General features: G+C 39.6%; 1 protein-coding gene across 1 annotated transcript in view; it reads right to left on the bottom strand.

Annotated features, from left to right (window-relative positions):
- Positions 1 to 26,646, bottom strand: part of ccser1 (coiled-coil serine-rich protein 1) — a 123,964-nt gene that overhangs the window by 41,297 nt on the left and 56,021 nt on the right. The window contains exons 8-9 of the mRNA XM_052095168.1: positions 24,983 to 25,066; positions 22,281 to 22,358 (exon numbers count right to left, since the gene is read on the bottom strand). Coding sequence (XP_051951128.1) covers positions 22,281 to 22,358; positions 24,983 to 25,066 — 162 coding nt within the window. The remainder of the gene's footprint in view (positions 1 to 22,280; positions 22,359 to 24,982; positions 25,067 to 26,646) is intronic.

Here is a 26,646-nt window from a genome sequence, read left to right on the forward strand (position 1 = left end):
GCTCGAATCATTTCAAATTGGTTTCTTGAACATGACAAAGAGTTCACTGTACTAAAATGGCCCCCACAGTCACCAGATCTCAACCCAATAGAGCATCTTTGGGATGTGGTGGAATGGGAGCTTCGTGCCCTGGATGTGCATCCCACAAATCTCCATCAACTGCAAGATGCTATCCTATCAATATGGGCCAACATTTCTAAAGAATGCTTTCAGCACCTTGTTGAATCAATGCCACGTAGAATTAAGGCAGTTCTGAAGGCGAAAGGGGGTCAAACACAGTATTAGTATGGTGTTCCTAATAATCCTTTAGGTGAGTGTATATATATATAATTTTTTTGGTATTTTAGGGCATGTGCGTTAAGTGATATTAATGAACTAACACACTAACATTTCGAGGGTTATCTTAGAATTGTTATCTTCATGTTTAAAAGGATAGTTCACCAAAAAGGAAAATACTTTCATCATTTACTCACTCTCATGACATCCCAGATGTGTATGACTTTCTCAGCACTGTAGGTCCATACAAAGCAAGTTAATGGTGACCAGAACTCAGAAAGTCCAAAAAGGAGATAAAGGCAGCATAAAAGTAATCCCCAACAGACCAACAATAGACCAACAGAGCTTAGATATAGGTCTATAGGTAGGCTGATTGGGGAGTCACAGCTTAACCCAGCATCCCTGTATACCACACAGTTACAGAAGTTGGCTGGCTTGATATTAAATGATGACTCCCATCCTTTGCACAGTGAATTTCAGCTTCTTCCTTCTGGACGAAGGTTTATAGTTCCAAAGTGCAGAACAAAACTGTTTCCGGCAGCTATAACTCAGTTGAATAAGTCCTAGCAACATTGCTAATAAAATGATATAGATGCAATGTCTAATTTACTTTAACTATTTATATGTTTTTTAAAATGTTGATAAGAACGTGGAGCGTTCTTATTTTTGTTTTTAATTTTTTTTATATCGTACACTGTTTGGGTTGTCCTTGTAAAAATTGGTCAAATATATTAACTCATCCACTGCAAACCAAATCTACCTATGGGTATATATAAAGTAACCTGAACCTCATATGTATAGGTTGTAAAGATCTTTTAGTTTTGGAGTTATGAACACTTATTTTAGTTTAATTTAAGTTTTTTCAACTATGTTTAAATTATCAACATAATTATGCACATGAAACCAGGGACTCTGAAACTAAATACATATTATGAAGGGGAGTTGTGCAAAATGTTTTCCCAGGCAGACTAATCTGAAGAATTCCTCTGACATTGCACATACCTATCACAAGAGCAACTATAAATAAATGCCTGTTTCTGATCCCCATACCTGCTGAATGTCACTGTTTAAATTATTATTTATTAACTTCTTTATTGTGGCACAACGTTCCTGCCTCTCCTGACCATCTGTCCACAGTGAGGTGTTGCTTGTGCATTTCATTATAGTGGCACAGGAGGGGGCCGAATAGGCTGGACCAGCACTCCCCGTCTGCTAATGGTTGAGAACACCCTGCGGGCAGTCTTCAGTCGGCCTTGTCCACGGGGACTCGAACCTTCTGTCAGGGCTTAGGATCACAGATTTTACCTTGACAAAGTTATCATGGACATGTTTATAAAAACTGGTGGAGCTAAAAAAAAAAAAATACAGAAAAAAATAGTTTGTTTGTTAAAGTGACTGGTGTACCACATCAGACTGGTGTATTAAAAACACCCTCCATCAAACGTTATTTTCATTCTTTCGTTCAACCACTGAATCGCACTCACATGATAGTGTGTGAGGTGTATGCAGTGCTGGGTAGTAATTGATTAAGTAATTGATCAAGCACTTGTAATTAGATTAAATTACATTTTAAATACTCGTAGTAAGATTAAAGTGACTTTTTATGGATTACATTACTACATGTTAATCAGGCAAAAAAAATTAAAAAAAAATTATAATAATTTATTGATCCTTCAATTCTTTTTAAATATTTATAATTTTACATTCTAAATCAGCCTACAGCTGATATAGATAAAAAAAAAAAAAAAAAAATGTAGGAGGCTGGGGTGGAATTTTTCATACAGACCCGATACTTGTCTCTAGCCATAATTACACTGACGATGAAGCTATAATCTACACATAAATGTAGAATTTTACTCATTCATTTTGCAAATGACTTTTGAACTCGGCTTCAAAAATGTACATTAATGCGCTTTCGCATTAACTTTTGAGACTTTTTTGTGATGTTGATTCACAAATATAACCACACATTAACAGATGTGATGGCGATTGAAATGCCAAAATAAGAGTAAGAACATTTTAAGTGCATTTTTTACTTCATTCAAATACTGAAAATTGCAAGTAAAAATACAAAAAAATATATTAACCCATTAAGATGTTTTTACTTTTTTACTTTACATTTAAGAAACATTGTGTCAAAATGGTACAAGCTTATCCTAGTCAAAAGCATATGACATCATATAATACGAATTAGGTCAGATGTAATCCAAAAGCAATCAGTTACTACAATAATAAACCGATGAGCAACACAGTGTCATTTAAAAGGTCCACATGGAAGACGCGTTTGAGATCATACTGTTAAAGTGTTCACCCGTTTCATTCTCCCACTCTCTTCTCAACAGTTCCCTGTAAATTATAACTGTCTCGTCTAATGATAAAAAGGCAAATATCAATAAAACTTCTATTATATACCATCTGCAAATATGCAGACATCTCGTTTATACAGATGTAATTCCTGAACCTCATGAAAATCCAGCATTTCTTCCCATTGAGCACACTATTCCTCTGAAGCGCGTATTCTATCAGCCAGCGTCAAAACTTCAAAAAGGTCCTTTCAGTCACAAATCATGACGGTCTGATCCGTGACCATCCGAACAGGTAATCCAGGGCATTTAAACTGTCTGGAGATTGCTGCTGTTCGCGAAGCATCCGCAAGAACGCGCGAGTGCAACTTAAAGACTGCGTCTGAAAACTGTAAATTGCTGCCTCCGGAGGCTGTATACGGAGACACGATGAAAATAAGGTGCTTTTCAAACTGTTCGGAGACCAGTTTCCATAAGCCTTCCATTCATTCAAAACAGCTGTCAGTTAAGCCATTAACTGATTAGGCAGTATGGTAGCAAGTCAGCTGCATACGTTTTCAGATACAGCCCAAGGTAAAAGCATTTTATGTGTGCTATAAGTAAATGTCTTATTCACTATCACTGTATGCACAACTGATTTGATTCTATATTTATTGAGAAAATGGGATTGCTAATGTGGACATGCCATCTATAATTGCTGGATTACTGTGTGTATTGTTATTTCCTTCTTTCTTACAGTTGAAGAGTGAAGCTAACATACACTCATGTCATTTAACCAAATTTAACCACTACACAGATTTCATATTAGCAAACTATAGTTTTGACAAGTACTTCAGGACATCTACTTTGTGCCTGACAGGAGTCATTTTTCCAACAATTGTTTACAGGCCGACTGTTTCCCTTTTAATTGACTATATCACAATTCCAGAGGATCAGAAATTAACATTCACTAAGTTAACTATGCCTTTAAGCAGCTTGAAAAGAATGAAAAATGATGTCAAGTCTTCAGACAATTAGCTTCTGATAGGTGGTGTACTGAATTGAAGGTGTACCTGTGGCTGTATTTTAAGACCTACCTTCACACTCAGTGCCTCTTTGCTTGACATCATGGAAATATCAAAAGAAATCAGCCAAGACCTCAGAAAAAAATTGTGGACCTCCACAAGTCTGGTTCATCCTTGTAAGCAATTTCCAAAAGCCTGAAGGTACCACGTTCATCTGTACAAACAATAGAATGCAAGTATAGACACCATGTGACCACACAGCCATCATACCGCTCAGGAAGGAGACACATTCTGTCTCTTAGAGATGAATGTAGTTTGGTGTGAAAAGTGTCAAAATCAATCCCAAAACAACAGCAAAGGACCTTATGAAGATGATGGAGGAAACAGGTAGACATGTATCTATATCCACAGTAAAACAAGTCCTATATTGACATAACCTGAAAGGCTGCAAAGCAAGGAAGAAGCCAATGCTCCAAAACCACCATAAAAAAGCCAGACTACAGTTTGCAAGTGAACATGGGTACAAAGATCTTACTTTTTGAAGAAATTGACTCTGGACTGATTAAACAAAAATGTAACTGTTTGGACATAATGACCATTGTTATGTTTGAAGGAAAAAGGATGAGGGTTGCAAGCTGAAGAACACCATCCCAACTGTGAAGCATGGGGGTGGCAGCATCATGTTGTGTGGGTGCTTTGCTGCAGGAGGGACTGGTGCACTTCACAAAATAGATGGCATCATGAGGAAGGAAAATTATGTAGATATATTGAAGCAACATCTCAAGACATCAGCCATGAAGTTAAAGCTCAGTCGCAAATGGGTCTTCCAAATGGACAATGACCCCAAGCATACCTCCAAAATTGTGGCAAAATGGTTTAAGGAAAACAAGGTCAAGGTATTGGAGTGGCCATCACAATGCCCTGACCTCTGATAGAAGATTTGTGGGCAGAACTGAAAAAGTTTGTGCGAGCAAGGAGGCCTACAAACCTGACTCAGTTACACCAGTTCTGTTTGGAGGAATGGGCCAAAATTCCAGCAACTTATTGTGAGAAGCTTGTGGAAGGCTACCCAAAAAGTTTGACCCAAGTTAAACAATTTAAAAGCAATGCTACCAAATACTAACAAAGTGTAAGTAAACTTCTTACCCCCTGGGAATGTGATGAAAGAAATATTCTCTCTACTATTATTCTGATATTTCACAAACTTAAAATAAAGTAGTGATCCTAACTGATCTAAGACAGGCTCTGCATTCTACGATTAAATGTCAGGACTTGTGAAAAACTGAGTTTAAATGTAATTGGCCAAGGTGTATGTAAACTTCTGACTTCAACTGTATATATATATATATATATTTACAATTTCTTTATGTGCAAATAAATTACCAAAATCTGATGATTAAACAGAAATCTGAAGAAACGGCTATCAAAAATAAATATAATTTTTTAATTTTGTGTGAAATTGAGTAAATATATTGCTAAACAAGAGTTTATAAATTGTTCTACCAATTTTAAGTTTGTTATTTACTATGTTAAATCGTGTGATATATCGGCATTGTATCGGCCACCCTGCACTCTGGATATTGGCATCGGCATTTAAAAAAACCATATCAGTTTACCACTAGCCTTGATGCCTTCCTACCTCCAGATACTGTACTTGCAATATCACACAAGCAAGAACATCATTTCGAATAATAGTACAGATTAGTTTTATAAACGAGAAGTTAAAATTACAATGCAAAGGACATTTTTGATACAATATGGCCTTTGATTTTGTTTATTTTTGCTCCATTATCAAAAATAGATAAAAAAAAATAAAAAGGCAAAGGAGGATCAACAGTTGCATGTTGACAAATACATTGAACTTTACAGAGTCATCAGCAATGAATGTAATGCAATGCATCAAAGCAATTGCCAGGATGTTTTTCCACTTCTCCAAATACATGTTTTCAATATTTACACCACACATCTCACAGTTTCTTGCCTGACAAACTCATATAATCGCCCCTCTGTGGCACTTTCCACAACACTTGTCACGAGGAGGGCAAAGCACTGCTTGTCCAAAGCATTGAGCAGAGCGTTGACATACCAATGCGAGTCATGTGGAAGCCACTTAACTAATTCCTGTTGGTGAATGTTCTCACGCCCTTGCAGAACCTAAGCACACACTCACCTGATGCTTCTTTAACATAAAGCCCAGACTAATGGCTAATGACTGGCCTCATGTGTTGCTGTCTCTCTATTATCCTCAAAAGCACTCTAAATCTATATCCCTCTTGTGTTGAACCTAATCTATTCTCTTTTTTGGCTGACTTTCATATATTCTCTCTCTCTTGCTCTCCCCACCATCCCTTCCTCATCCCTCACCTCTATTTCACACAATCCCTTTGTGACTGGTCTTCTCCTCCCTGACTTTCTATCTCTCTACTGTTCTCCCAGCTGGCAAGTTCAACCTGGATATAGCCGTGAGGCTAAGGCAGCAGGACGCAATCAGGAACAAAACAGCTTATTGGTCTGTGAGCCAGCAAAAAGGAGAGATGTGGGAGCTCTGACCACCTGACTATATTCTGGCCCTAGTCCAGCTCGCTTATCTCAATCACATCGTGCTCATAACGGCACAGAAGGCCACTTAATTATGAAGAGAGTCACACTTCAAATTCTCGCTTGCCATCACAGGCACGCAACTCCCAGAGGTGGTGATCACTGAGAGAGGGCGGAACTAAAGAGGAAACCCAAAATGCATCCGTCTAGACACAATACACTTTTGATGCTGTTAGGGGGATAAACGGCTAATAAGGAAGCCAAAAAACAATTGAAATACAGATTCTCTCAAACAATTCTGGATTGATTCCAAAAATCTGAGCTTTTAAATTCATTATTAATAATTCTGGTTATTGAACATTTAATATACATAAAAAAAAAGAGGCTCTGATATTAGTTAATTGAATCTGATTATTTTGGTTTTGCAGGTCAAAGCACAATGTGTCAACAAGCCACCTTAACCTCACAATTTAGTCTCAGATTTTTGCCCCAACGCTATTACCAGAAAAAATTGTGATGCAACGACTATTGTTTTGGAATCAGATTTTGACTCCTTGAATCTAAATGGAATCAAATCATGAGGAACCTGAAGATTCACAACACTAATGGCTAATGCAAGCAACAATTGACCACTGGAGTCTAGAATGCCAAACTTATAAATAAAAGAAATGAACAAACACGGAAGGGTTCTGGAAAAACATAAAAGACAAAAACTGGTAAGGGATAGTATTCTGCTAATTAAACACAAAAGGTAGAACAAAAACATGGAACAACTCATTCCATGGCCTGCGGTTCTTACACAGCCCGCATTAGCTGGAACAGTGTCAGTTATATCCCAAGAGTTCCTATTTCTGTTAACAAATAGGTCATTATTGGCATATAAGACAGAAACAGATCCTCTATTTTTTTTTTTTTTTTTTACTTTGTAAAGCATTACAACAGACACAATTGTACACATCAATATAAACAGACAAAGATGATCAAAGCATCAGAGTCTCCCTGCTTCTCTGCAAAAAGCTCCTCCACCTGAGTAAACAAGGGGCTTTCATCTTCCCATTCCGGTCGCCCTGGGCACACAAGAGTGCTGGGTACCACTCTTTTCACTGTCTGTGTGGATTACAATGCTTCACTCACACACACACTCACACACACACTCACACACACTCACACACACTCACACACACTCACACACACACTCACACACCATGTACGTATATGGCTCAGTGTGATCTCTCAAACTGTAATTTTAAAACAGTATTGCTTTGGAATTTAAGAGAATGGTTCAACCAAAAATTTATTCTGTCATTATTCTGTCAATGAATTCTGTCATTAATTTACTAACCCTCATCTCATTCCAAACTTGTATGAGTTTCTTTCTTCCATGGAACACAAAACCTAAATTTTTAAAGAATATCCTGACCACTCTTTTCTATTTAGTGAAAGTAAATGAGGACTGGGGCTCCAAATTGACAATAAAGCACCATAAAAGTGGTCCATATGACGTATGTAGTATAAGGTAGTGTTCAATCAGTTTGTGCAGTCAGGGCACATGCCAGAGTGTCAGACATTTCTAGGGCTGTCCCCAATTCACAAAATTATTCCAGTGCACTGAAACGGTTACTCCCTGAAAAGTCCCAGAATACACCATAAAAACCAGGGAGCATCATTGCTTACCAAGTTCCCTTACTGGAAACATTGTCATGTCTTTTTGAAGTCTTTCAAATCTTCAGAAGAAGTCAGAGCCTTATTTTCTCTTGCAAAGAGAATCATATTCCATCCATTATATGCATGAAAGGGAAACAATGTTGTAAATATTAGTTTTTAGAAGAAGATATACAATATCCACTCATTTATATATTTTTCTTCTTTTATGTCATATATCTTTCATAATAACACTGTACGTCTTAATTAGTGCCCGAATTATATATATCGGTATCGGCGTATGTTTACTGATATGTGAAGATATGAAAAAAAATTTCAGAACATATAATGCAGAAAACAATACTTTAGAATTGGTGTCATAAATTACTTTGTCCAGCAGAGCATGCTCCAACTCTATTTACAGAGCTGACTATGAGCTGACGGTGGCTCTGCGGACAGGGCGGAATTAAGCGGTGTCTTCTCGGTAAGTGAAATACTAGTTTATGAAATACATACAGGAAAGTTCATATACAATGATGCCATCATTTTCCCTTTTCAATAGAACAAATATAACATTACCCATGTCCCTAACTACCATGTCACTCTTGTTTATCACAACTGTTTGCTGTTAGCCTGCTATAGTTAGTCAGTGCAGTCAGTAATGTAGCAGATTTAAAATAAACATCAGAACATCTTTTTGCAGCTCAGCAGACAACGGTGCGGTGGTGGATTGTGTCTGTTGAGTGTTGATTTCACACTATGTTGTTACCTAGTTGGTGAGACGCAATGCTGGTCCATCTTCTACTCTCTGTGACAACGAGCTTATAGCTAAATAGCTAACCACATGGCTACTTTCATTGCTTGTCAGCTGAGTTGAAGTTATGGGTTAACTTGTATTCACCAAACTGTTTTGTTCTGGATTCAGTTTGGTACCCCCTTCAACTGAACAATTCCAGTCATTGCATTTATAAAATGTAATACATAAAAGTCTGGTTTTCCACCGTTGAAAGTTTCACATGAACTTGTATAGCAGAATACAGTGTAACACCGCTGATGCTTTTATCTCTTGTCTCGGCAGATGTAAATGCTTCTTGTTTTACAACCAGACACTAATTGACTGGCAGTATTAAAAAAGTTAGCATTTGGCTGACACTAAACAGTACTGATGAGTATTTCGGTATTTAATTTTTAGGTGTTCCTTATTTTAATGGTCAGACTTTGACTGATACTAAACAGAGTACTGATGTTCATTTAGCCATTTATTTGATTTGTATTTATTATTTATTTTCTCATTGTTCATTTCTAGAATTTGTTGACAATGTATAATAACAACAACAATAATAATATAATGTAAAATATTGTTTGATAACAATATTAGTTTAAGAAAGCAGCCTTGCATAGTCATATCGGTGCAAAATCGGTGAACAATCCACATAGAAAAGGTCTGTTTTCATTCCAGCTCAAAAATTGGCGACCATATCAGTAATCAGCCGTCATTCACTTTGTGGGGCGGGGGTGTTGGATGTTCTTCAAAAGTTATCTTTTGTGTTGCACAGAAGATGGAGCATCATTTGGGTTTGGAACAACATTAGGGTAAGTTGATGACAGAATTTTCATTTTTGAGTTAACTATTGACATAACATTACTCATCAGACAAAGGCTGTATTTGAAGTACTGGCACTAGCTGAAGCTGGATATGAGTAATACATGATGGACAGTTAGAGAGCTCAAATTTAAAGAAACAAAGACATAATATGCAAAAAAGTGTCAGTCGTACAGATGGTATTTCAAAGCAATCTACAAGTTTCATTTGTGAGTGTGGCCATCCAAACAAAATGGCTGGTGTACATCTAAGTGCGAGTATTCACCAGTGCACAGTGATAACCTGCAGGCACTTATATTTTGAGGTGCCAAAAGGAGAATTTTTTTTTTTTTTTTTAAAATCACATTTTAAAACTAAAATAAAACTTTAAAAAAAAAAGGTAATTAAATAAGAGTAAAAAAATTGAGTCCAGTGGTAGAATTTTTGTTTAGTGTGCAAGAGGACCAGAGTTCAAATTTCAACCAAAACCTTTTTTTAATAAATAAAAAAAAACAACAACAACATGCAAATTAACTTAATAGCCAGTAACCAGTTGGGGTTTTTTTCTCTTGCATTTTGAAAACAACTATTTTTCCTCAAACAAAATTTAAAGGAAAAGGAACCAAGATCAACATCTTATAAGAAGATAAGAAAGACACCAACAGGGGGACAAAAAAAAAAGTGGCAGAATGGCAGGCATGAGTATAGGTTGTGGAATTTGAGACAAAGGGGCCTTACAGAGAGAAAGAGGGTGGGTAGACCAGTTGACAATCCCTGGGTCGCACAACATCATGCCATCATGAAACACCACGAGTGACCACAACACAAAGTGAGCAAACAACTCACATGGCCTCCTAAAAGAGGAAACGGCAGGCACGCTGACTCGAGTATGGTCCTGAAAGCAAAGCATATATCTTTTGAGACACGGTTTGTCGACAATCACACAAAACACAAACACATGGACATCAGACATCTTGGCCATCAAGGCAGGCCTCAAATTTCAATCTAAAATCGTACACACATAATTAATTCACCTAACCTACTTACCATGTCTCATTAATGCACTGGCCCATGTACGAACTTATGAATCACAGCTTTTAAGGTTTTATTAAATCGTTCCACCAGTTTATCTGTTTATCTAACTCATCCATAGGTCACTAAATGCACTGGAGATGTTTTACAATGCTGCCAAATTCAGAGACAGAGAAGGCAGTAAAAGTTGATGGGTCAAGGTAAAACATCATGAAGGATGACTTCCCTATTCAGAAGCCTAATCACTCTGAGCCATTTCTGCCCAGGAGCAAGTACTTGGGGATTGCAGCGTGCCAAGGTCAGGCCCAGACTGCAGTGTTCCCACAGCTTGAATTACATAACACTGAATGGGGTCTCAGCCATCTCTATACTGTTCATGTCAAGTGCCACTACTTCAGGCAGAGTTATTGTTAAGAGCTGGAGGATGGATGTGGAAGATCATTCAAAAGGCTTTCACTGAATGAGAGAAAAAAAAAAAAAAAAAAAAAAGGACAATGATTCAAGAAGAGCATTGCATTAGAAAGTGAACTGAAAGCTAAATATTTACCTACCATAAAGCTGAATCATGTAATTTCTCCGCCACTAGCACCACCACCACCAAATAGAATTGCAAAAATATTTTTAAACAGTTTTCAAAATAACGCCGTTGATCGAACAAACAGATAGTCCCAATCCCACTTCCAAACAAGAGTTAATGTTGTTGTGTCAGGCTGTAAATTTTGTGTGAAAATTAACCTACAAATGGCAAACTTCTAGTTGTCTCTGCACATTACAGGGACAGTTCACCCCAAAAATATATTTACTCATCTTCATGCCATCCCAGATGTGTATGACTTACTTTCTTTTGCTGAACACAAACAACAATTTTTAGAAGAATATCTCATTTAACTCCAGTTGTTAAATCCATGTCTATCAAAGTGAAATAATAGGTGTAGTTGAGAAACAGATCAATACTGAAGTTCTTTTTGGACTGTGTGTGCTTTTGGGACCTTCACATTTCTGGCCACCATTCACTTGCATTGTATGGACCTACTGTGCTGAGACAGTTTGAAAATAATCTTCATTTGTGCCCAGCAGAAGAAAGTTCTACACATCTGGATGGCATGAGGGTAAGTAAATAATGATAGAATTTTAATTTTTAGGTGAACTATCCATTTAAACTGGGATAACAAATTATTTTAACTAGAGCTGTCAGAATTCACGTGTTAATTACATGCGATTAATTAAAAAAACTAATGCACTAATTTTTCATGATTAACGCATTTACCTTTAATACATCTGTTGCAGGTTCGTAATTTGAGCAATGTAGGAGTCAGCAGGCAGCGAACTGTTAATGTGAGTATTTTATTACTCTTCAGTGTCACTCAAAAACTTAAATAAAAAAGGAATCTCAGTAACCACATAAAAGACAACAGACAAAAAAAATGTGTTGTATGTCTGCAGATGCAGGAACAGTCTCTCAGGTTTCACTCTCTCTCGGTCACTCTGACGCCTCGTGCATCTTTTTATATCTCCCTCCACCATCACTACAACAAGAACCAGGTGTTAGAGATAATGATAACCCAGGCGACGAGCCTTACTGCTCTCGCTCTCTCCCAATGACAGATACAAGACCACGCTCCCATTACTAAATATCCCCACCACCAGACTCAGGCCAGGGAAACAACTGGCCTGCCAACTCCTACCACCAATTTCTGGAGAGAAAGTCAGCCACAGCCATCTGTGCCCCTGGTCTGTGGATCACCTCAAATTTGAACGGCTGAAGTGCCAGGTACCAACGGGTGATCCGCGCATTGGTGTCCTTCATGCATTTGAGCCACTGGAGTGGGGTGTGATCTGAACAGAGGGTGAACACGATAGCTGCGATTTTGTTAACCTGGGGATGCACCTGCCGTGGCCCAAGTGGAGCCCTAGATACTGAACTTCTACTCACCCATTTGTGCACTTCTTTGGGTTGGCCATGAGCCCCACACCTGTCACAGCAACCTCAGGTGAGCTCTCAGATGTTGCATGTGCAGCCACCAGCCATTATTAGATAATATTATCATTGAAACACACGGCGGCATATGCTGCATGTGGTCTCAGAATTTTGTCCATGAGACAATGAAATGTGGCCAGGGCCCCGAACAAACTGAATTGTCACAAATTGATTAAAGGGAGATTGGAGTTAAAGGGATCTGCCAACAACCCTTTAAGTCCAGTGTCGAATAAAATTGAGCCATGCCCAACCATTCGAGCAATTCGTCAATCCAAAGCATTGGGTATGCGTATAATTTGGACACTGTGTTGAATTTGCGACAGTCTACACAGAACTTGGGAACAGAACACAGGGCTGGTCCAATCGCTGTACAGCTCTTCTATTATGCCCATTTCGAACATTGCCTCCAATTCATCCTGAACAACCCTTTTCTTGCATTTAGGAATATGATAAGGGAGGCTACGATCCACCACCCGCGAGGTGGTCTCAATATGGTGTTCTATGAGGTTCATGCAACCGGGGAGAGGCGAGAACACTTCCGCAAATTCCGATTGCAACTTGGCCACGTCTCTGAGCTGCGATGGCAAGAGGTAGACCACCTCTTGCCACACGGGACCAGGGTGAATGAATTTGAGTCTCACCTCCGGCTCAAGCTCCACCCTCTCAGGGACTACCATTGCTAAGGCCACTGGGCCCACCTCCCTCCATGATTTTATAAGGTTGAGGTGGTAAACTTGACATGCTCTGCCCCTATCTGTTTGCGTTACCTCATAATCGAGATCTCTGACTCACAGTGTGACCTCAAAAGGGCCCTTGCCACTTGAGCTAGGTAGTAATACAAGCACTTTATCTCACGGTGCAAATAACTATAGTCGAGTGCCCCGTCAAACAGACGGCTTTGACGTTCCTGATCTTGGAGCAAATTTTCCAGTGTTAATCGATCCAAAGTGTGGAGATCTGCGCTAAGATCAAGAATGTACTGAATCTTATTTTCAATGTTTGATGGTCCCTCCTCCCAAGGTTCCCGTATGAGGTCGAGCATGTCGTGAAGTCGAGCATGTCGCACGGCCGATGCGCATACAGCAGCTTGAATGGGGGAAAACACTGTGGAGGCTTGTGGGACCTCTCACACTGCAAATAACATGGGTTCGAGCCACTTATCACAATTCCTAGTGTCCTCGTATATGAACTTACGAATCATAGTTTTTAAGGTTCTATCAAATCGTTCCACCAACCCATCTGTTTGTGAGTGATAAACATCGGTGTGAATCGATTTAATACCAAACAATTCATATAGTTTGCATAGTGTTTGTGACAAAGGTAGGTCCTTGATTAGTAAGGATTTCTTTTGGAATCCCCACTCGGGAGATTGTTCTGAAGAGTGCTTCCGCAACACTATGTGCCAAGATGTTGCGCTGGGGGACTGCTTCCAGATATCACACTGAATAGTCCACCAGAACCAATAGAATGTGATGCCTGTATGCGGTACATTCTAATGGCCCGATGAGGTCCATAGCAATTCTCTCGAAAGGGACCTCAATCAGTGGTAGAGGGCACAGTGGCACTTTTGGGGTGGCCGGTGGATTCACCATCTGACATTCAAGCCACTTACAAATGCCCCCATGAATACCCAGCCCCAAAAAAACAAGGGCCATTATTCGGTTCAGCGTTTTCTCGTGACCTAAATGGCCAGCCATTGGAATATAGTGGGCCGCCTGGAAGAGGGTTTCCCAAAGGGTCTTTGGTACTGTACTAATAACTGGGTTGTATTTTCTTTTATTTGGAGTGTACTGCATCACTCGATAAAAGTCTTTATTAACCGCGGCCTATACTCTATGCCTTTTTCCCCTTAATAGTATTTGAATGGTTACTACTGGATACATGTAAATATCCCCATGCACACACCGCAGCCTCACCATTTATCCATGCCCAATGCCACATCTTGCACCAAGCCTGAATCCAAAGGATCGTATGTATCCCCTTTTAGACTCACTGGTATATGATACATCCCTGCCCAATAGGGGGCGGCCTGCAGGGAGTCACGGATCCAGAGAAGTGTCCCCACCTCCATCACTGGATGCCGATCATGGCAGTGCCCGGCTTCCCCGCCGCCCCAACAGACTGGCCCAGGCTTCCCTACCTTTCCTGTGGGGGGCAGTCTCGTCAATCTGGGGAGAGAGCGGAGGGAGATGGGGAAGTGGGGGACACAGACAAAGGGAAAGAGCCTCTAGGTTGGGTAAGGGTCTGGATGGGGTTCCAGAACAGGATGGAAAGGGGCAGGGTTGAAATGCAAGGGGGAGAGAGAGAGAGAGAGAGAGAGAGAGAGAGAGAGAGAGAGAGAGAGAGAGAGAGAAGAGTCTCTGGATCACTACCTCCTGGAAACGCCACCATGTAGACCTTGGCCAGCTGGACGTTTTCCTCCTGCGACGCCGTGCGGTGGCACTGGACCCACTCTGCCATCCTCCAAGGAAGCTGGGAGATGAATTGCTCAAGTGTCAACAGGTCAAAAATATCCACGGCACTGCGGGTTCCCTCAGCCAGCAACCATTTCCGGCAGGCATCCAGGAGCTGTTGTGCAAAAGTGAACGGGCGTCCACCGAACTTCAGGGACCTTAAACGCTGGCAGTTCTGTTCAGGACTACAGCCAACACATTGCAGGTTGGCCTTTTTCAGATGTTGATAATTGAGGAGGCTGGTACCAGGAAGTGTTTGGGCTGCAAGTTGTGCTTCCCCGGAGAGGAGCGGTAACAGGCGTGCTGCCCACTGGTCGGGTGGCCACTTCCACACCTCAGCAGTCTTCTCAAAAAGGTTGAGGTAGGGGGGCCTGGGTAGCTCAGTGGTAAAGACACTGGCTACCACCCCTGGAGTTTGCGAATTCAAATCCCAGGGTGTGCTGAGTGACTCCAGCCGGGTCTCCTAAGCAACCAAATTGGCTCAGTTGCTAGAGAGGGTAGATTCACATGGGGTAACCTCCTCGTGATCGCTATAATGTGGTTTGTTCTCGGTGGTGAGTTGAGCTTTGATGCCGCGGTGGATGGCGTGAAGCCTCCACATGCGTTATGTCTCTGTGCCAACGTGCTCAACAAGCCACATGATAAAATGTGTGGGGTGAAGGTCGAGGTAGGCCTTATCACTCCATTTTGATGAGGATCACTGGTGCTGAGGTCTCCAGGGTCGCAACGACAGCCCCCTCTCTTTCGATCAGGCTCCGGAATACCTGCTGGTCTTCCACTCGAGCAGGAGTTGGAAATGCTTTTCCTGCTCCAGGCGTAACTCCATGAGGGCCTGATGTTGACTTTGTTGGATGCCGGTGAGGGACTGGTTGACTTAGCCCAGCAGTGAAGATTCCATGATGATGTTTCCTCCGATTGCTCCCGGTTTCAGCACCACTGTAGCAGGTTCGTAATTTGAGCAATGGAGGAGTCAGGAGATAGCGAACTGTCAACTTGAGTATTTGATTACTCTTCAACGTCACTCAAAAACTTCAACAAAAAGGGCTCTCAGTAACCACATAAAACACACAAACACGTTGTATTGCTGCAGTTGCAGGAACAGTCTCCCTGGTTTCACACTCTCTCTGTCACTCTGACGCCTTGTGCACCATTTATGTCTCCCTCCGCCATCACTACAACAAGAAGGTGTTGATGCAAGATAATGATAACCCAGGTGACGAGCCTGACCGCTAACTTTCCCACAGACAGATAAACAACCACACCCCCATCACCACAATAGCATAAAAACATTTTTGGAGGGCAGAACCTTTGATGTACAAAACAAGCCCAGATGGGACTTATGATGGAAATCAAGGTTTTTCAGTGCATTTAAATTACCACTGAAGCATGGCAAGTCTTAACTATCACCCCGCTTTTCACGTGGAGTTCAAAAGGGACAATGGATGCTGGTGTTGACACTCTGACGTGAATCATGAACGCAGCTTTACGATTAGTCCACCGGCAGATTAATTTTATGTAGGATGAGAGTTTAAGGCATGTGTGTCTCTCTCTCTCTCTCTCTCTCTCTCTCTCTCAAACTGGTGTCTCTGGCTCGTCTCTATCCCCCTCCCAGCTGATTAACCCAATCCAGGGCCAGCCATGTGTCAAGTCAAGTCCCGGCCCCACCGTCCTCCTAATCGTCACATTCCTCCATCGCCTGACTCGAACTGGCATCTCCGGCTCATCTCTATCCCTCTTCTGGTGGATTATTGTGTCCTCAAGGCACGTCCCCGCCGTCATCGCACTCCCGACACCGTTTCCCCGGCATGCCACACTCCCCTCTCTCCTGGAGGAGGAGGACATTGTTCTTCCCTGCCTTTTGGGGCCCTGGGAGACATGATGGGAGGGAAGGGGGAGAAGGAAAGAGTGAGGCAGAGTGACAAAGAGAGAGAGAGAGAGAGAGAGAGAGAGAGAGAGAGAGAGAGAGAGAGAGAGAGAGAGAAAAAACGCACATGGCCACGTTGCAAGTGCATCTGTGTTATGTTTGTTTTATTCGTTTCTTATTAAACTTAATGTTTACTGTTCAGCCGGTTCCTGCCTCCTCCTTGCCCGTCCTTATACTGTTACAGAAACATTTAATGTTACTTGAATAGGTGATATTTTAGTGCATTTCTATCTTTATATTGTGGAAGGCTTCGTTTGGAAAATGTTAAAACCATTATATTGTTACATATTGTTTTGTTTCCTAAAATTGAAATAAATGCATTTTGACTGGAAAATTCAAAACTTGTCAAATTTCAGCTTTTTCAAATTCACGATTAACTAAAAAAAAATATGCACTTAACAATTAACTCAAACACCCCCCACCCCTTGGATGGTTAAAAAAGATAGTTATGCTAATGTTGCTCTGCTGGGCTGATCGGGATGCTCTAACAAACAGCAATTTTTGGATAGGACCACAGGACCACAGAACCGCAGAAGTGTTTAAGGAAATTAACCAACGAATGGCTTTGATGTCTCTGCATTTAAAGCTGGGATAGGAGCAAGTATTTTAACATCCAGAAATTATAGACACAACTTTAAAAGGTTTTCACCAAGATGGCCACTGGGTTCCATTTTACCATTTCTGCTGCCTTTTCTAGATCATATGTCTATAAGAATTTAAACGAAATGAAACACAAACCAGCAACAAATGCCAAAAAAAAATACATTTAAATTCTTTGTCAAAGTTGAAAAGAACAGAAAACGATTATCACCCAGCATGCATGTCATTCTGTGCAGCTCTGCACTCACACTCTGACCCATGCAGAGAGCAAAGAACAGAGGCTTGAGCAATGAAGTCGAGAGTTTAGCATAACAGGTCTCCCACACAGAATGATCAGATGGGCCGCCGCATGACTCCGTGAGACAGGGCGACCCCCTCATGTGCAATATATTCTAAATAAATAAATAAGCAAGCCAAAATGAATAAAAAAAAAATACAGATCCCTGATATGATTTAGGTCCTCATGAAACGGGCTGAAAGCGCACAAAGCCTCTCCGCAGGCCTGGCAAGGAGAGCTGAAAAACAGACCTGTGGGAGAGGTCCAGAGTGTTCCATTAACAGGTGTCCTCTAGCTATATGGAGCTGACCACTGATCAATCTCGGTCACTGGTATAGATCCAACCGTTTGGGCATCAAGCATCAAAAATGACTATTCTGGCTGCAAGGGGTTTCCATTTGGCTAAATATTCAAGCATTTAATAAGAAGTGTCACTTCTATAAAAAAGATTTATGACTGAAAGGGAAATAACACACACACACAAAACAGAAGCTAATCCATAAAACTTCCCATCTCTGCTACGAAAGAGAGGAATACCAGAGCAAATGAGCTCTTAAGTGCTTTTTCATTTAAATAGCCGAGCAGCAGTGAGCAGGGCAGAGCTTAATATTAACTGGTTTAGACCGGCATAATAAAGCAATGTAAACAGACATAACATTGCAATCAGGCTTTTTATGGAATCAAAAGAAAAGTCCTTTCATCAAGTTGAGGTGAGCATGACACTGGCTTATAAAAAAAAACTCTCCAAGGCCACGTTCACACAGTCAGTATTTAGGATTGACAACCATATTTACTAACAGGAGTTACTCTCAAATTGTCCTGGTCATAAAACAGCTTACAGGCTTGAATACTATATGTATGAACAAATAAAAAGTCAAGCTCCTTTTCTATTCTTACAATAGCCACAAATGATGTCTGTAACCATAGTAACAGTGACTTAAGTAAATGCAAAAGGCGACGGGCGACTTCCAGAACACCAGAAACTCTAGCCACAATTGACGCAACATTATTTAATAAACAAGTGCAATCCAGGCACTAGTTCATCCATCAAAATAACCTACAGTGGCTTTGAATGCTTTATATTTATTTATAGCAGAGTGTAGAGTGCAGTATTTGGGTCGTGTACAGACCTCAAAACTGATGGGAGCAGCTCATCAGATCCATAAAGACAGTGACTGGGTTTAAAACCTTCAGATGACACACAGCTCAGTGAGTTACTGGAACAAGACAAGTATGTGTGCAGTGAAGAATAGAGGTCGACTGATTTGCGATACCAATAACTATGGTGGTGGAAAATGCAGATAAACGATTAATCAGTCGATACCTTTTTTAAATCGATTTTTTTTTTAGAAATGTTAAACCTTTACTTAGCCTTTCCTTACTATGATGGGCAAAGACACAGTGGCCACAAGAGTCCAAAATTAATCAAATCCCAGATGCAGTTTACTGTGCAACCAGTCAATAGAGTCAAATCTCTATATTTAATATTTACCAAATTAAGCTTTTTATAGCCTATTTATTCACCAGATTAACGGTAAAGTATATATAGATGCGTTTTATTCACAAGATATGAAGTTTGAGACATGATGCTGACGGGGCAAATTTCCATAGTCAAATTTTTCTTTTTGTTCCCTGATTTCAATTTAGAACAATTAATTGATCTAATTAACTGAATAGTGATTAGTATAGTGATTATTTTTATTTCAACTAGAGGCAGCTGTAATACTGTAGAACTTAGTTGTTCGAACTGTAGAATCGGTATAAAGAGCACTCTAAAACAGGACTTACAACAGTATTCTGCTGCTTTGTTAATGTGGCTAATGTGCTGAACTCTATATGAATCTACTGCTCAGCTAACAGAAGTTATAGATTTTAGCTCTGCGCTTCACCAGAGCATTACGCATCACTCTTCCATACACCTGCATCATTTCTCATTCTCTTGGACAGATGAGCAGGCTGGCCCCTGTCCATCTAGCCATGTCTCTTTGTCCTAACAGGAACCCTCCTCATGAACCTGCTCCTGCCTGCTGTGCATCAGGCCGGCAGAGACAGAGAGGACTTTGAGAAGTTTTTGCAAGAGGTGGTGGCTTTAAAAATCGTTGAGGATCAGTGTCCACCATTTCCAAAAGAGGCCAGTCTGGCCCCCTGGTGCACTGTGACTCAACAGAGGGCACCAAAGCCTCTTCCTATCCCTTTCAGCTAATTAGCTCAGCTGCAGAGAGAAGCAGGGTGCTCCAGAAAAAAAAGACGAAAGAGAGAAAGAACGGGGAGAAAAAAAGGAAACAGATGACCTCCTACAGTTGAAGCAGCCTTCAAAATAGATGACCCACTTGTAGACACACTTTCGGATATTTGCGTGTCCTCAATGCAGTAACCCATATAGCGGCATAGTCTATATAGGGTGGAAATGCAAAAGTCATCTCTTGCTGAGCGGGGAGAAAGAATGATGGTGTGTGTTGCATTCAGAAAGCCTGAGGGTCTTGTGCGTGTGCATGTGCAGTTCCTCTCTGCGCTCATTCTTTGCCGCCACATCTGAGGTAGACAGGAAGAATATCCACCCACATCCTCCCACGCGATTATTTCTACGCAGGCTGTTTTTGGCATCGCAGCAAAAAAGACGCTGGCTTACTGCGAAAATTACGCTTATCTAATGCAACAGCTATATAATGAGCACTCTTTCTAATATTTCAGCTTTTTAGAGCACTTTTCATCAACAGCACTCAACACTGAGGTCTGATGAAACGGCGACACATTAGTGGCGTGAGAGCCTCAGAATGGATTGTCAAGCAATTTGAAAAAAGCCATCTGGATTCACATCACATTCACATATTAGCTGTAATACAAAGCACAACGTCTGGAGAGATGTTAAATGCCAGAGGGAAAAATGGGCTGTGTCTCCACAGGAGCCACCTGAAAGCCATTTCAGAGAAATAGGGACTAAAGGCATATTGATGTGGTCACTGTCAAGCCACCCTGCCCTTAGAACGTAATATATGACAGATATATCTAAAGAAATTGTGCTTCTAAACCATCAGTGAGTGAACAAATTCAATTTATTAAAAAGCGTGATCATCACAAATCATACAAATACCGAAAGAACTTTCAAAATTCTTAAATACATTTAAGAGTAAGGGGGCATCTATCAAGTGTGTGAAAATAGCTTTTCATCAAACCATCAAATGCCATTTAGTCTTGTAAGAGTTTCAAAATGTTCCTTGTGAAAAGACTGTTTACTGGCCAGGTTTTGTATCAATGCAATCTCTAAATTGTATTAATCTCTGTTAATGAGTCATTTAAAGTTTGATGCACTTAAATGAACACAGCTTGCTGGCTCACTGGAATAAAGTATCATCATTTGTTGTGTGCGTGCCATTAAGATGAGCCTGTGGGAACAAGCAAGCACCTACCTTTCATAAAAAAATGTAATAAAACGAGGATATAAATCATCGGATGAGGGTAAGAAGTTAGATCAAACTATCAAAAAGGTCTGTAGACAACTTGTTAAGCAGAAGAGTTGTTAAAATGTCTACATCAGTGTTTCCTAAACTTTTTAGTCCTCAAAGTGCTGTTACAACTTTATCACCACCAAACCAGAAATGGGTTCATTTGAACTCCTATTACACTGGATATGATTTACATTATTATTTAGAATCGCATGACCAGCCGAATACTACTCACTTAAACTGTTATTTGACACTTTCACTGATTGAATAAAATAATCATGGCTGACTGTGAATCTTAAATTTCTACAATGGCATCTGAAACTGAAAACTATTGATTTTAAATGATGCTGCATCCAAGCCACAGTCAGTGTAAGTCCAAGATGACACAAGGACAAAAGTTACTTAATGCACCTTTAAAAGCGATGGTATGTCAAGACTTTTTTTTTTCTTAACAACAGAATTTTACAAACCAACAGAGTAAAAAATATATAAACTCAAAGGGAAACCAAGTTTATTTTTCTTAAACCATTGGCAAATAGTTTCTTGTTTTAAACATATACCTTACAAAATTTTGTAATTTAGTAAAAAAAAAATTAAATCTTAAAATACCATCTCTTTTTAAAGATGCATTCAGTAACTTAAGTCTTTGTGTCATCTTGGACTTACACTGACACTTAATGGCTTGGATACAGCATCATTTAAAATCAATAGTATTCAGTTTTAGATGTCATTGTAGAAATTTAAGATTCACAGTCAGCAATTATTACTTTACTCCGCTACAATTGTCAGACAAAGAAATTGACTCAACTTTTAGCTTTTTTGCCTTAAAAAGGAAATGAATGTGTTAATGCATTAACTACCAACAAATCTTGACATTAATCGAGTGGAATTATTTAATGCATTGACATCTGTGATATTTTTTCTTTGTAATTTCGATTTCATGGGTTTATCAACGCTATACCATAAATATTTTCAAGCACCCCCTATAACCAGCTGAAGTACCCCTTGGGAATAGTCTACACCAAATGATAGCACAATCTCCAATTTAAGGGCTCCTCTTAAAATTGAAAATCAACTTCCAGTGCCCTTTATCATTAAAAGTCAGTGAAATAAAAAAAGACAGATGTGAGGATCTGTATTCAATTAGAAAAACTAGACACAGCTCAGTGGCTTCAGAACATTAGCAGTGTCGACAGGAGCTCTTGTGCGGTGCTTTAATGGGGACTCACCTCTGAAAATAAGAAATCTGTCTGAGTGGTTTTGTCAGCTTTTTGGCAAAGAGATTTCGGAGTAGCACGGGCGGTGTCCTGTTAAACAAAAAATGTATGGATCAGATAAAACCAAAGTACAGCATTAAAACATTACAGTTAAGACATAGCCTAGTTATAGCATAGCTAACTCATAATATCATCAGCTATATCATCAGAAAATGTTGAGTCTCGACTTTGAATATCAAACAGCCTTAATCTCCCTTTTGAACGTGGTGGAATGCAGACTAATAAAAATACGAAATATGGTGCAGCAAAATTTAGGGCAGCCATACTTCATGATATTCAATAAAGACAGTAAAAACTGACAAAGACGAGCCTAGCCAGCAGGCTGCCAGTTTCACCAGTGAGTACTATTTTATGACCTTTTTCTTTGATTTATTAGGCTATTGTGGCTGCAAATTACTTTTCACACCTAAAAATAAAGCAGGGGTCATTGGATGTCAGAGTCTGTCAAGTGATGATGTCAATGGCTACGTTTACATGCACCCTCATAATGCGATAATGCGATTAAGGCAATACTGCGATTAAACTGTTGCTCATGTAAACAGAATATTGTGATTGTGATATTGAGATTATGCTAATAATCAGAGTACTGATAATCACAGTAAGGTATGTAGAGTACTCCTGAGTACTTTATACTGGCATGTAAACACGTTAATTGCATTTCTTCCACTCTGACCAAAGTACTGCACCAGTACTGCAGACGAATGACATTATACACAAGCACAGGTTCAAAAACATCACGGAACAAAAGCTGCACTTTCTGGTGCTCCCCAATTGCAGAATCTACAGTCTCACGGTAAAAGAAAACATATTTTCCTGAGTTGTAAGTGTCCGTTTGCGGGCTAAATTGAATGCTGGTGAGATAAAAAAAAATGAAGATCCCAGAATATGTCAAGTTTCTCATGGGTTGTTTCTCACCAAAACCTTTTGTATGCCTTCAGAAGAATTGGAATATGACGTACAAATCGAATAGAAAACTTATGATAACTTTGGATCCAGGCTCTGAAATTAACACCCGCCAAGCGCCAAAGGATATTCTAATTGGCTGGTGAAATTTTGTGGTGTCATATGCCACTTTGCATTTGATGTGTGCTCTTCAAATGTGAGCACCTGTGAATGTGTGGAGCCAGTGTTGTGCTAACACCGATTGCGCTTACAAGATCCTTGGCACACACTTGTTTGTAGCAGATGACAGCGAGCGGAGCACTAATTCACTCCATACAGACTATTTATTTAATTAAATAGCAGCCGTTTGCAGTTTAATAACACTGAGTAACTTAGCAATCGTCTTTTCCGAAGGTAATAGTATATGTTATAATATAATATTTAAGCAATATCTCACACCTGTGATGCTGTTATGCAGCACTTTATTTGACAAAAAAATCTCCAAAGATGTACTTTGGATTGTGTTGCAAGGTTCTGAATAAAACCACCTAATTTGATAAAAATGATACAAATGTTGAAAATGAATTGGTCTATTTTCATTTGATTAAAGTTTTAATTATCTTTGTTTATTTAGACACAACTTTGATAATAAAATTGAAAAACAGTTGATATGTATTTTAGAAAAAAAATAAAACCGGTTTCAGTATCAGGGAGTACTGAAAAGGAAGTATCGGTACTCGTTTTCCAAATAAATGTTATGAGGACATCCGTTGTGAGCAGGAAATCTATGAGCCGGCTCTTTTAAGTGAATCAAGAAGACTTATGAATCAGTCGGAGCTGACTGAATTAATTGACTCCAAATAAACCAAGAACTGATACTGTATGTGTACTTATGAGACCACTGAGACTCATGAGAGTTACTTACTGGTCGTTCATATGACAACATTTTGTGTAAAATACAAATTTAGTTTTGTTGTAATAAGTGAATAATCTGAAAAATATTTCTAAAACTATCAGGCAATTATACATTTAATAAATAATAAAACAATATAATTTTATAAAGTGGTTTACTTTTAAACATGCTTAAAGTATTGTTTATTTGTCTGTAAAATCCACTTGTAAAATGCAGTAAATAAAAAAAAATGGCCAGTAAGAAACATGACTGGCAGGTAAATGTTTTTCATCTACCAGCCACCTCGGCTGGTGGGCTAAAAAGTAAATTTCGGACCCTGTTTTGGTCCATTTTAAGCTTCAAGATTCATCTGCCATTGTACTGAAAAGATGGACCAGGGTATTTATTAAAACATGTTGTGCTCTGCCTAAAATAGTAAGTCATAAAAGTTTTGAAAGACATGAGGGTAGGTAAACATATGACTATAAACTATTCTTTTGAAATCAAGTTTCAAATTTTATACACAACATGACCAGTTATTTTGTCTTAGTTTTCACACTGCTAATGCAAATATGTTTAGCAACAAACCCAAAGTAGTGAAGAGTGCCAACTCTGTTATACTAATTATCAGCAATCTTGGGACACCGCTTGTCCAATTAGATTAGAGGAAAATAACTAAATGTTGTATAAAGCAAACTATCTTTGTGCAATCGAAAAATGCATAAAATGAGGATATCGCAATGACAATGGAGCTTGTTCTGTGATTGTAAAACTTCCCGACAGCCCTTATAAGTCTCTCAAAAGGCCAGAGCTGCTTTGGTTATAAAACCTGTTAGAGGTGGTATTATCTTAAGAACTTGAGATTTTTGAGTTTCCTCACCAGCTCTGCCTGCAGTCGAAGAATCAGTTCATCTTTCTCCTTCAGCTGCTGATGCAGGAACTGGTTTTCTTCTCTCCCAGGATCCTATACACAAAGCACACACAAACACTTAAAAAAAAAAAAAAAAAAAGAAAAGAAAAAGCCAGTCTGTGTTATTCAAACCATCGCCCCAGTATGAATCTGTAGTCTTCTGTGTGGGTGTAAAACTGCTGCCGTGGAGAGGTGGAGGTGTGCTTTTTGTACTGTGGATTCACTCTCCTCCATAAACTTCCCCTGAACTAGCAGGCACTTTCCCACGGCCTTGTGCTGTCAGCATCCATTATGTGAGGCTGGGGGAGGGGAGGCAGGGACAACAGCTTCAAGGGCAGCAGAGGAGGACTGCAAGGCCCAGGAGCAGAATATGGCCTCAACGAACAACCGAAAAGAATCTCTGCCCCCCCGAAAATGAGAGCTTTCCTCTAACAGAAATGCTTGGCAGAGAGTAGAAAGCATTGGCATGAAGGAAGCTGGAAACAATATGCGGGAGTTCAGAGCCCTTCATGACAGATCAGTGGAGGGGATTATGAGCTTCAATGTCACATACTTTGAGACCTTGTTGTTCAAAGCTCTGTGGCTTTGGTTTGAATGAGTTTCTTTTGTTGATATTACATAAATCCCAAGGGAGCTGTTGTCAATATTTGATACTTTTGTGTAAAGGAAGCTCATGTCTGCCTGGTGATGAAAGCATAATGTGACTAACTAGAATCTTTGTCTTTGTGTATGTAACATCTTAACACTATGATAGCAGTCAGTAAGCTTTTTTGACATTAAAGGGATGCACAAATGTCAATTCTGTCAACATTTACCCATCCTAATGTTGTTCCAAACCTATACAAATTTCTGTCTTCCACTGAACACAAAAGGCAGAATGATTGGGACAGAGAGCCTCATTCACCATTCACTTTCATGGCAATACATTTCCATTCAATGAAAGTGATTGGAGACCGAGATCCTACCAAACATTTTTATCCTCTTTAAAAATGTTATTCGCAGTAACATCACATTTATACAAAATAATAGGCTAATTCTGAGAGCAAAAAAATAAAAAATAAAAATAAACAAATTAGACCTAACTACATACCTGATGTGTGCATGGGTGAATAGGCATATTACTTGTCCAGTTACGACAAACTGGACAAGTGCTCTATGGTTCATTAAGACAGTTTGGCTTCTCTGTAACACTTGCAACCAAATAAAACAAACATTGTGACAATGAGGAAGGATCACTGTAAGATGAAGGTCAACAACTAAATAAAATAAATATGTTTAATATTAATTTGATCACAATTGTTATACTTGTGTGCCATTGGTTACCCCTTTCGCCTATGGTGCCATACAGTGCTCTTACTTGCAACATCTTAAAAATACACCATCAAAAAGGTCAAATCCTGAGCAACGCATGAAGTAAACAGGCAGGATGTAGCCTCCTCTAAATCCCTGCCTGTAGGGAATTTTTTATTATATCTTAATTATAGAGGTTTAACAAGAGGCACTTTATCTGTGCAGTGCCATGGAGGACCTCTAGAGAGGTTTTGGTCACAGTTTCATACACGCACACAACACACAGGACAGAGAGCTGGGTCTTTAGTCCGAGCTGTAAAGCTGCATATGAGTGACTTCTCCAT

Source organism: Xyrauchen texanus, chromosome 27 (genome assembly GCF_025860055.1).
Source record: "Xyrauchen texanus isolate HMW12.3.18 chromosome 27, RBS_HiC_50CHRs, whole genome shotgun sequence".
Lineage (NCBI taxonomy): Eukaryota > Metazoa > Chordata > Actinopteri > Cypriniformes > Catostomidae > Xyrauchen > Xyrauchen texanus.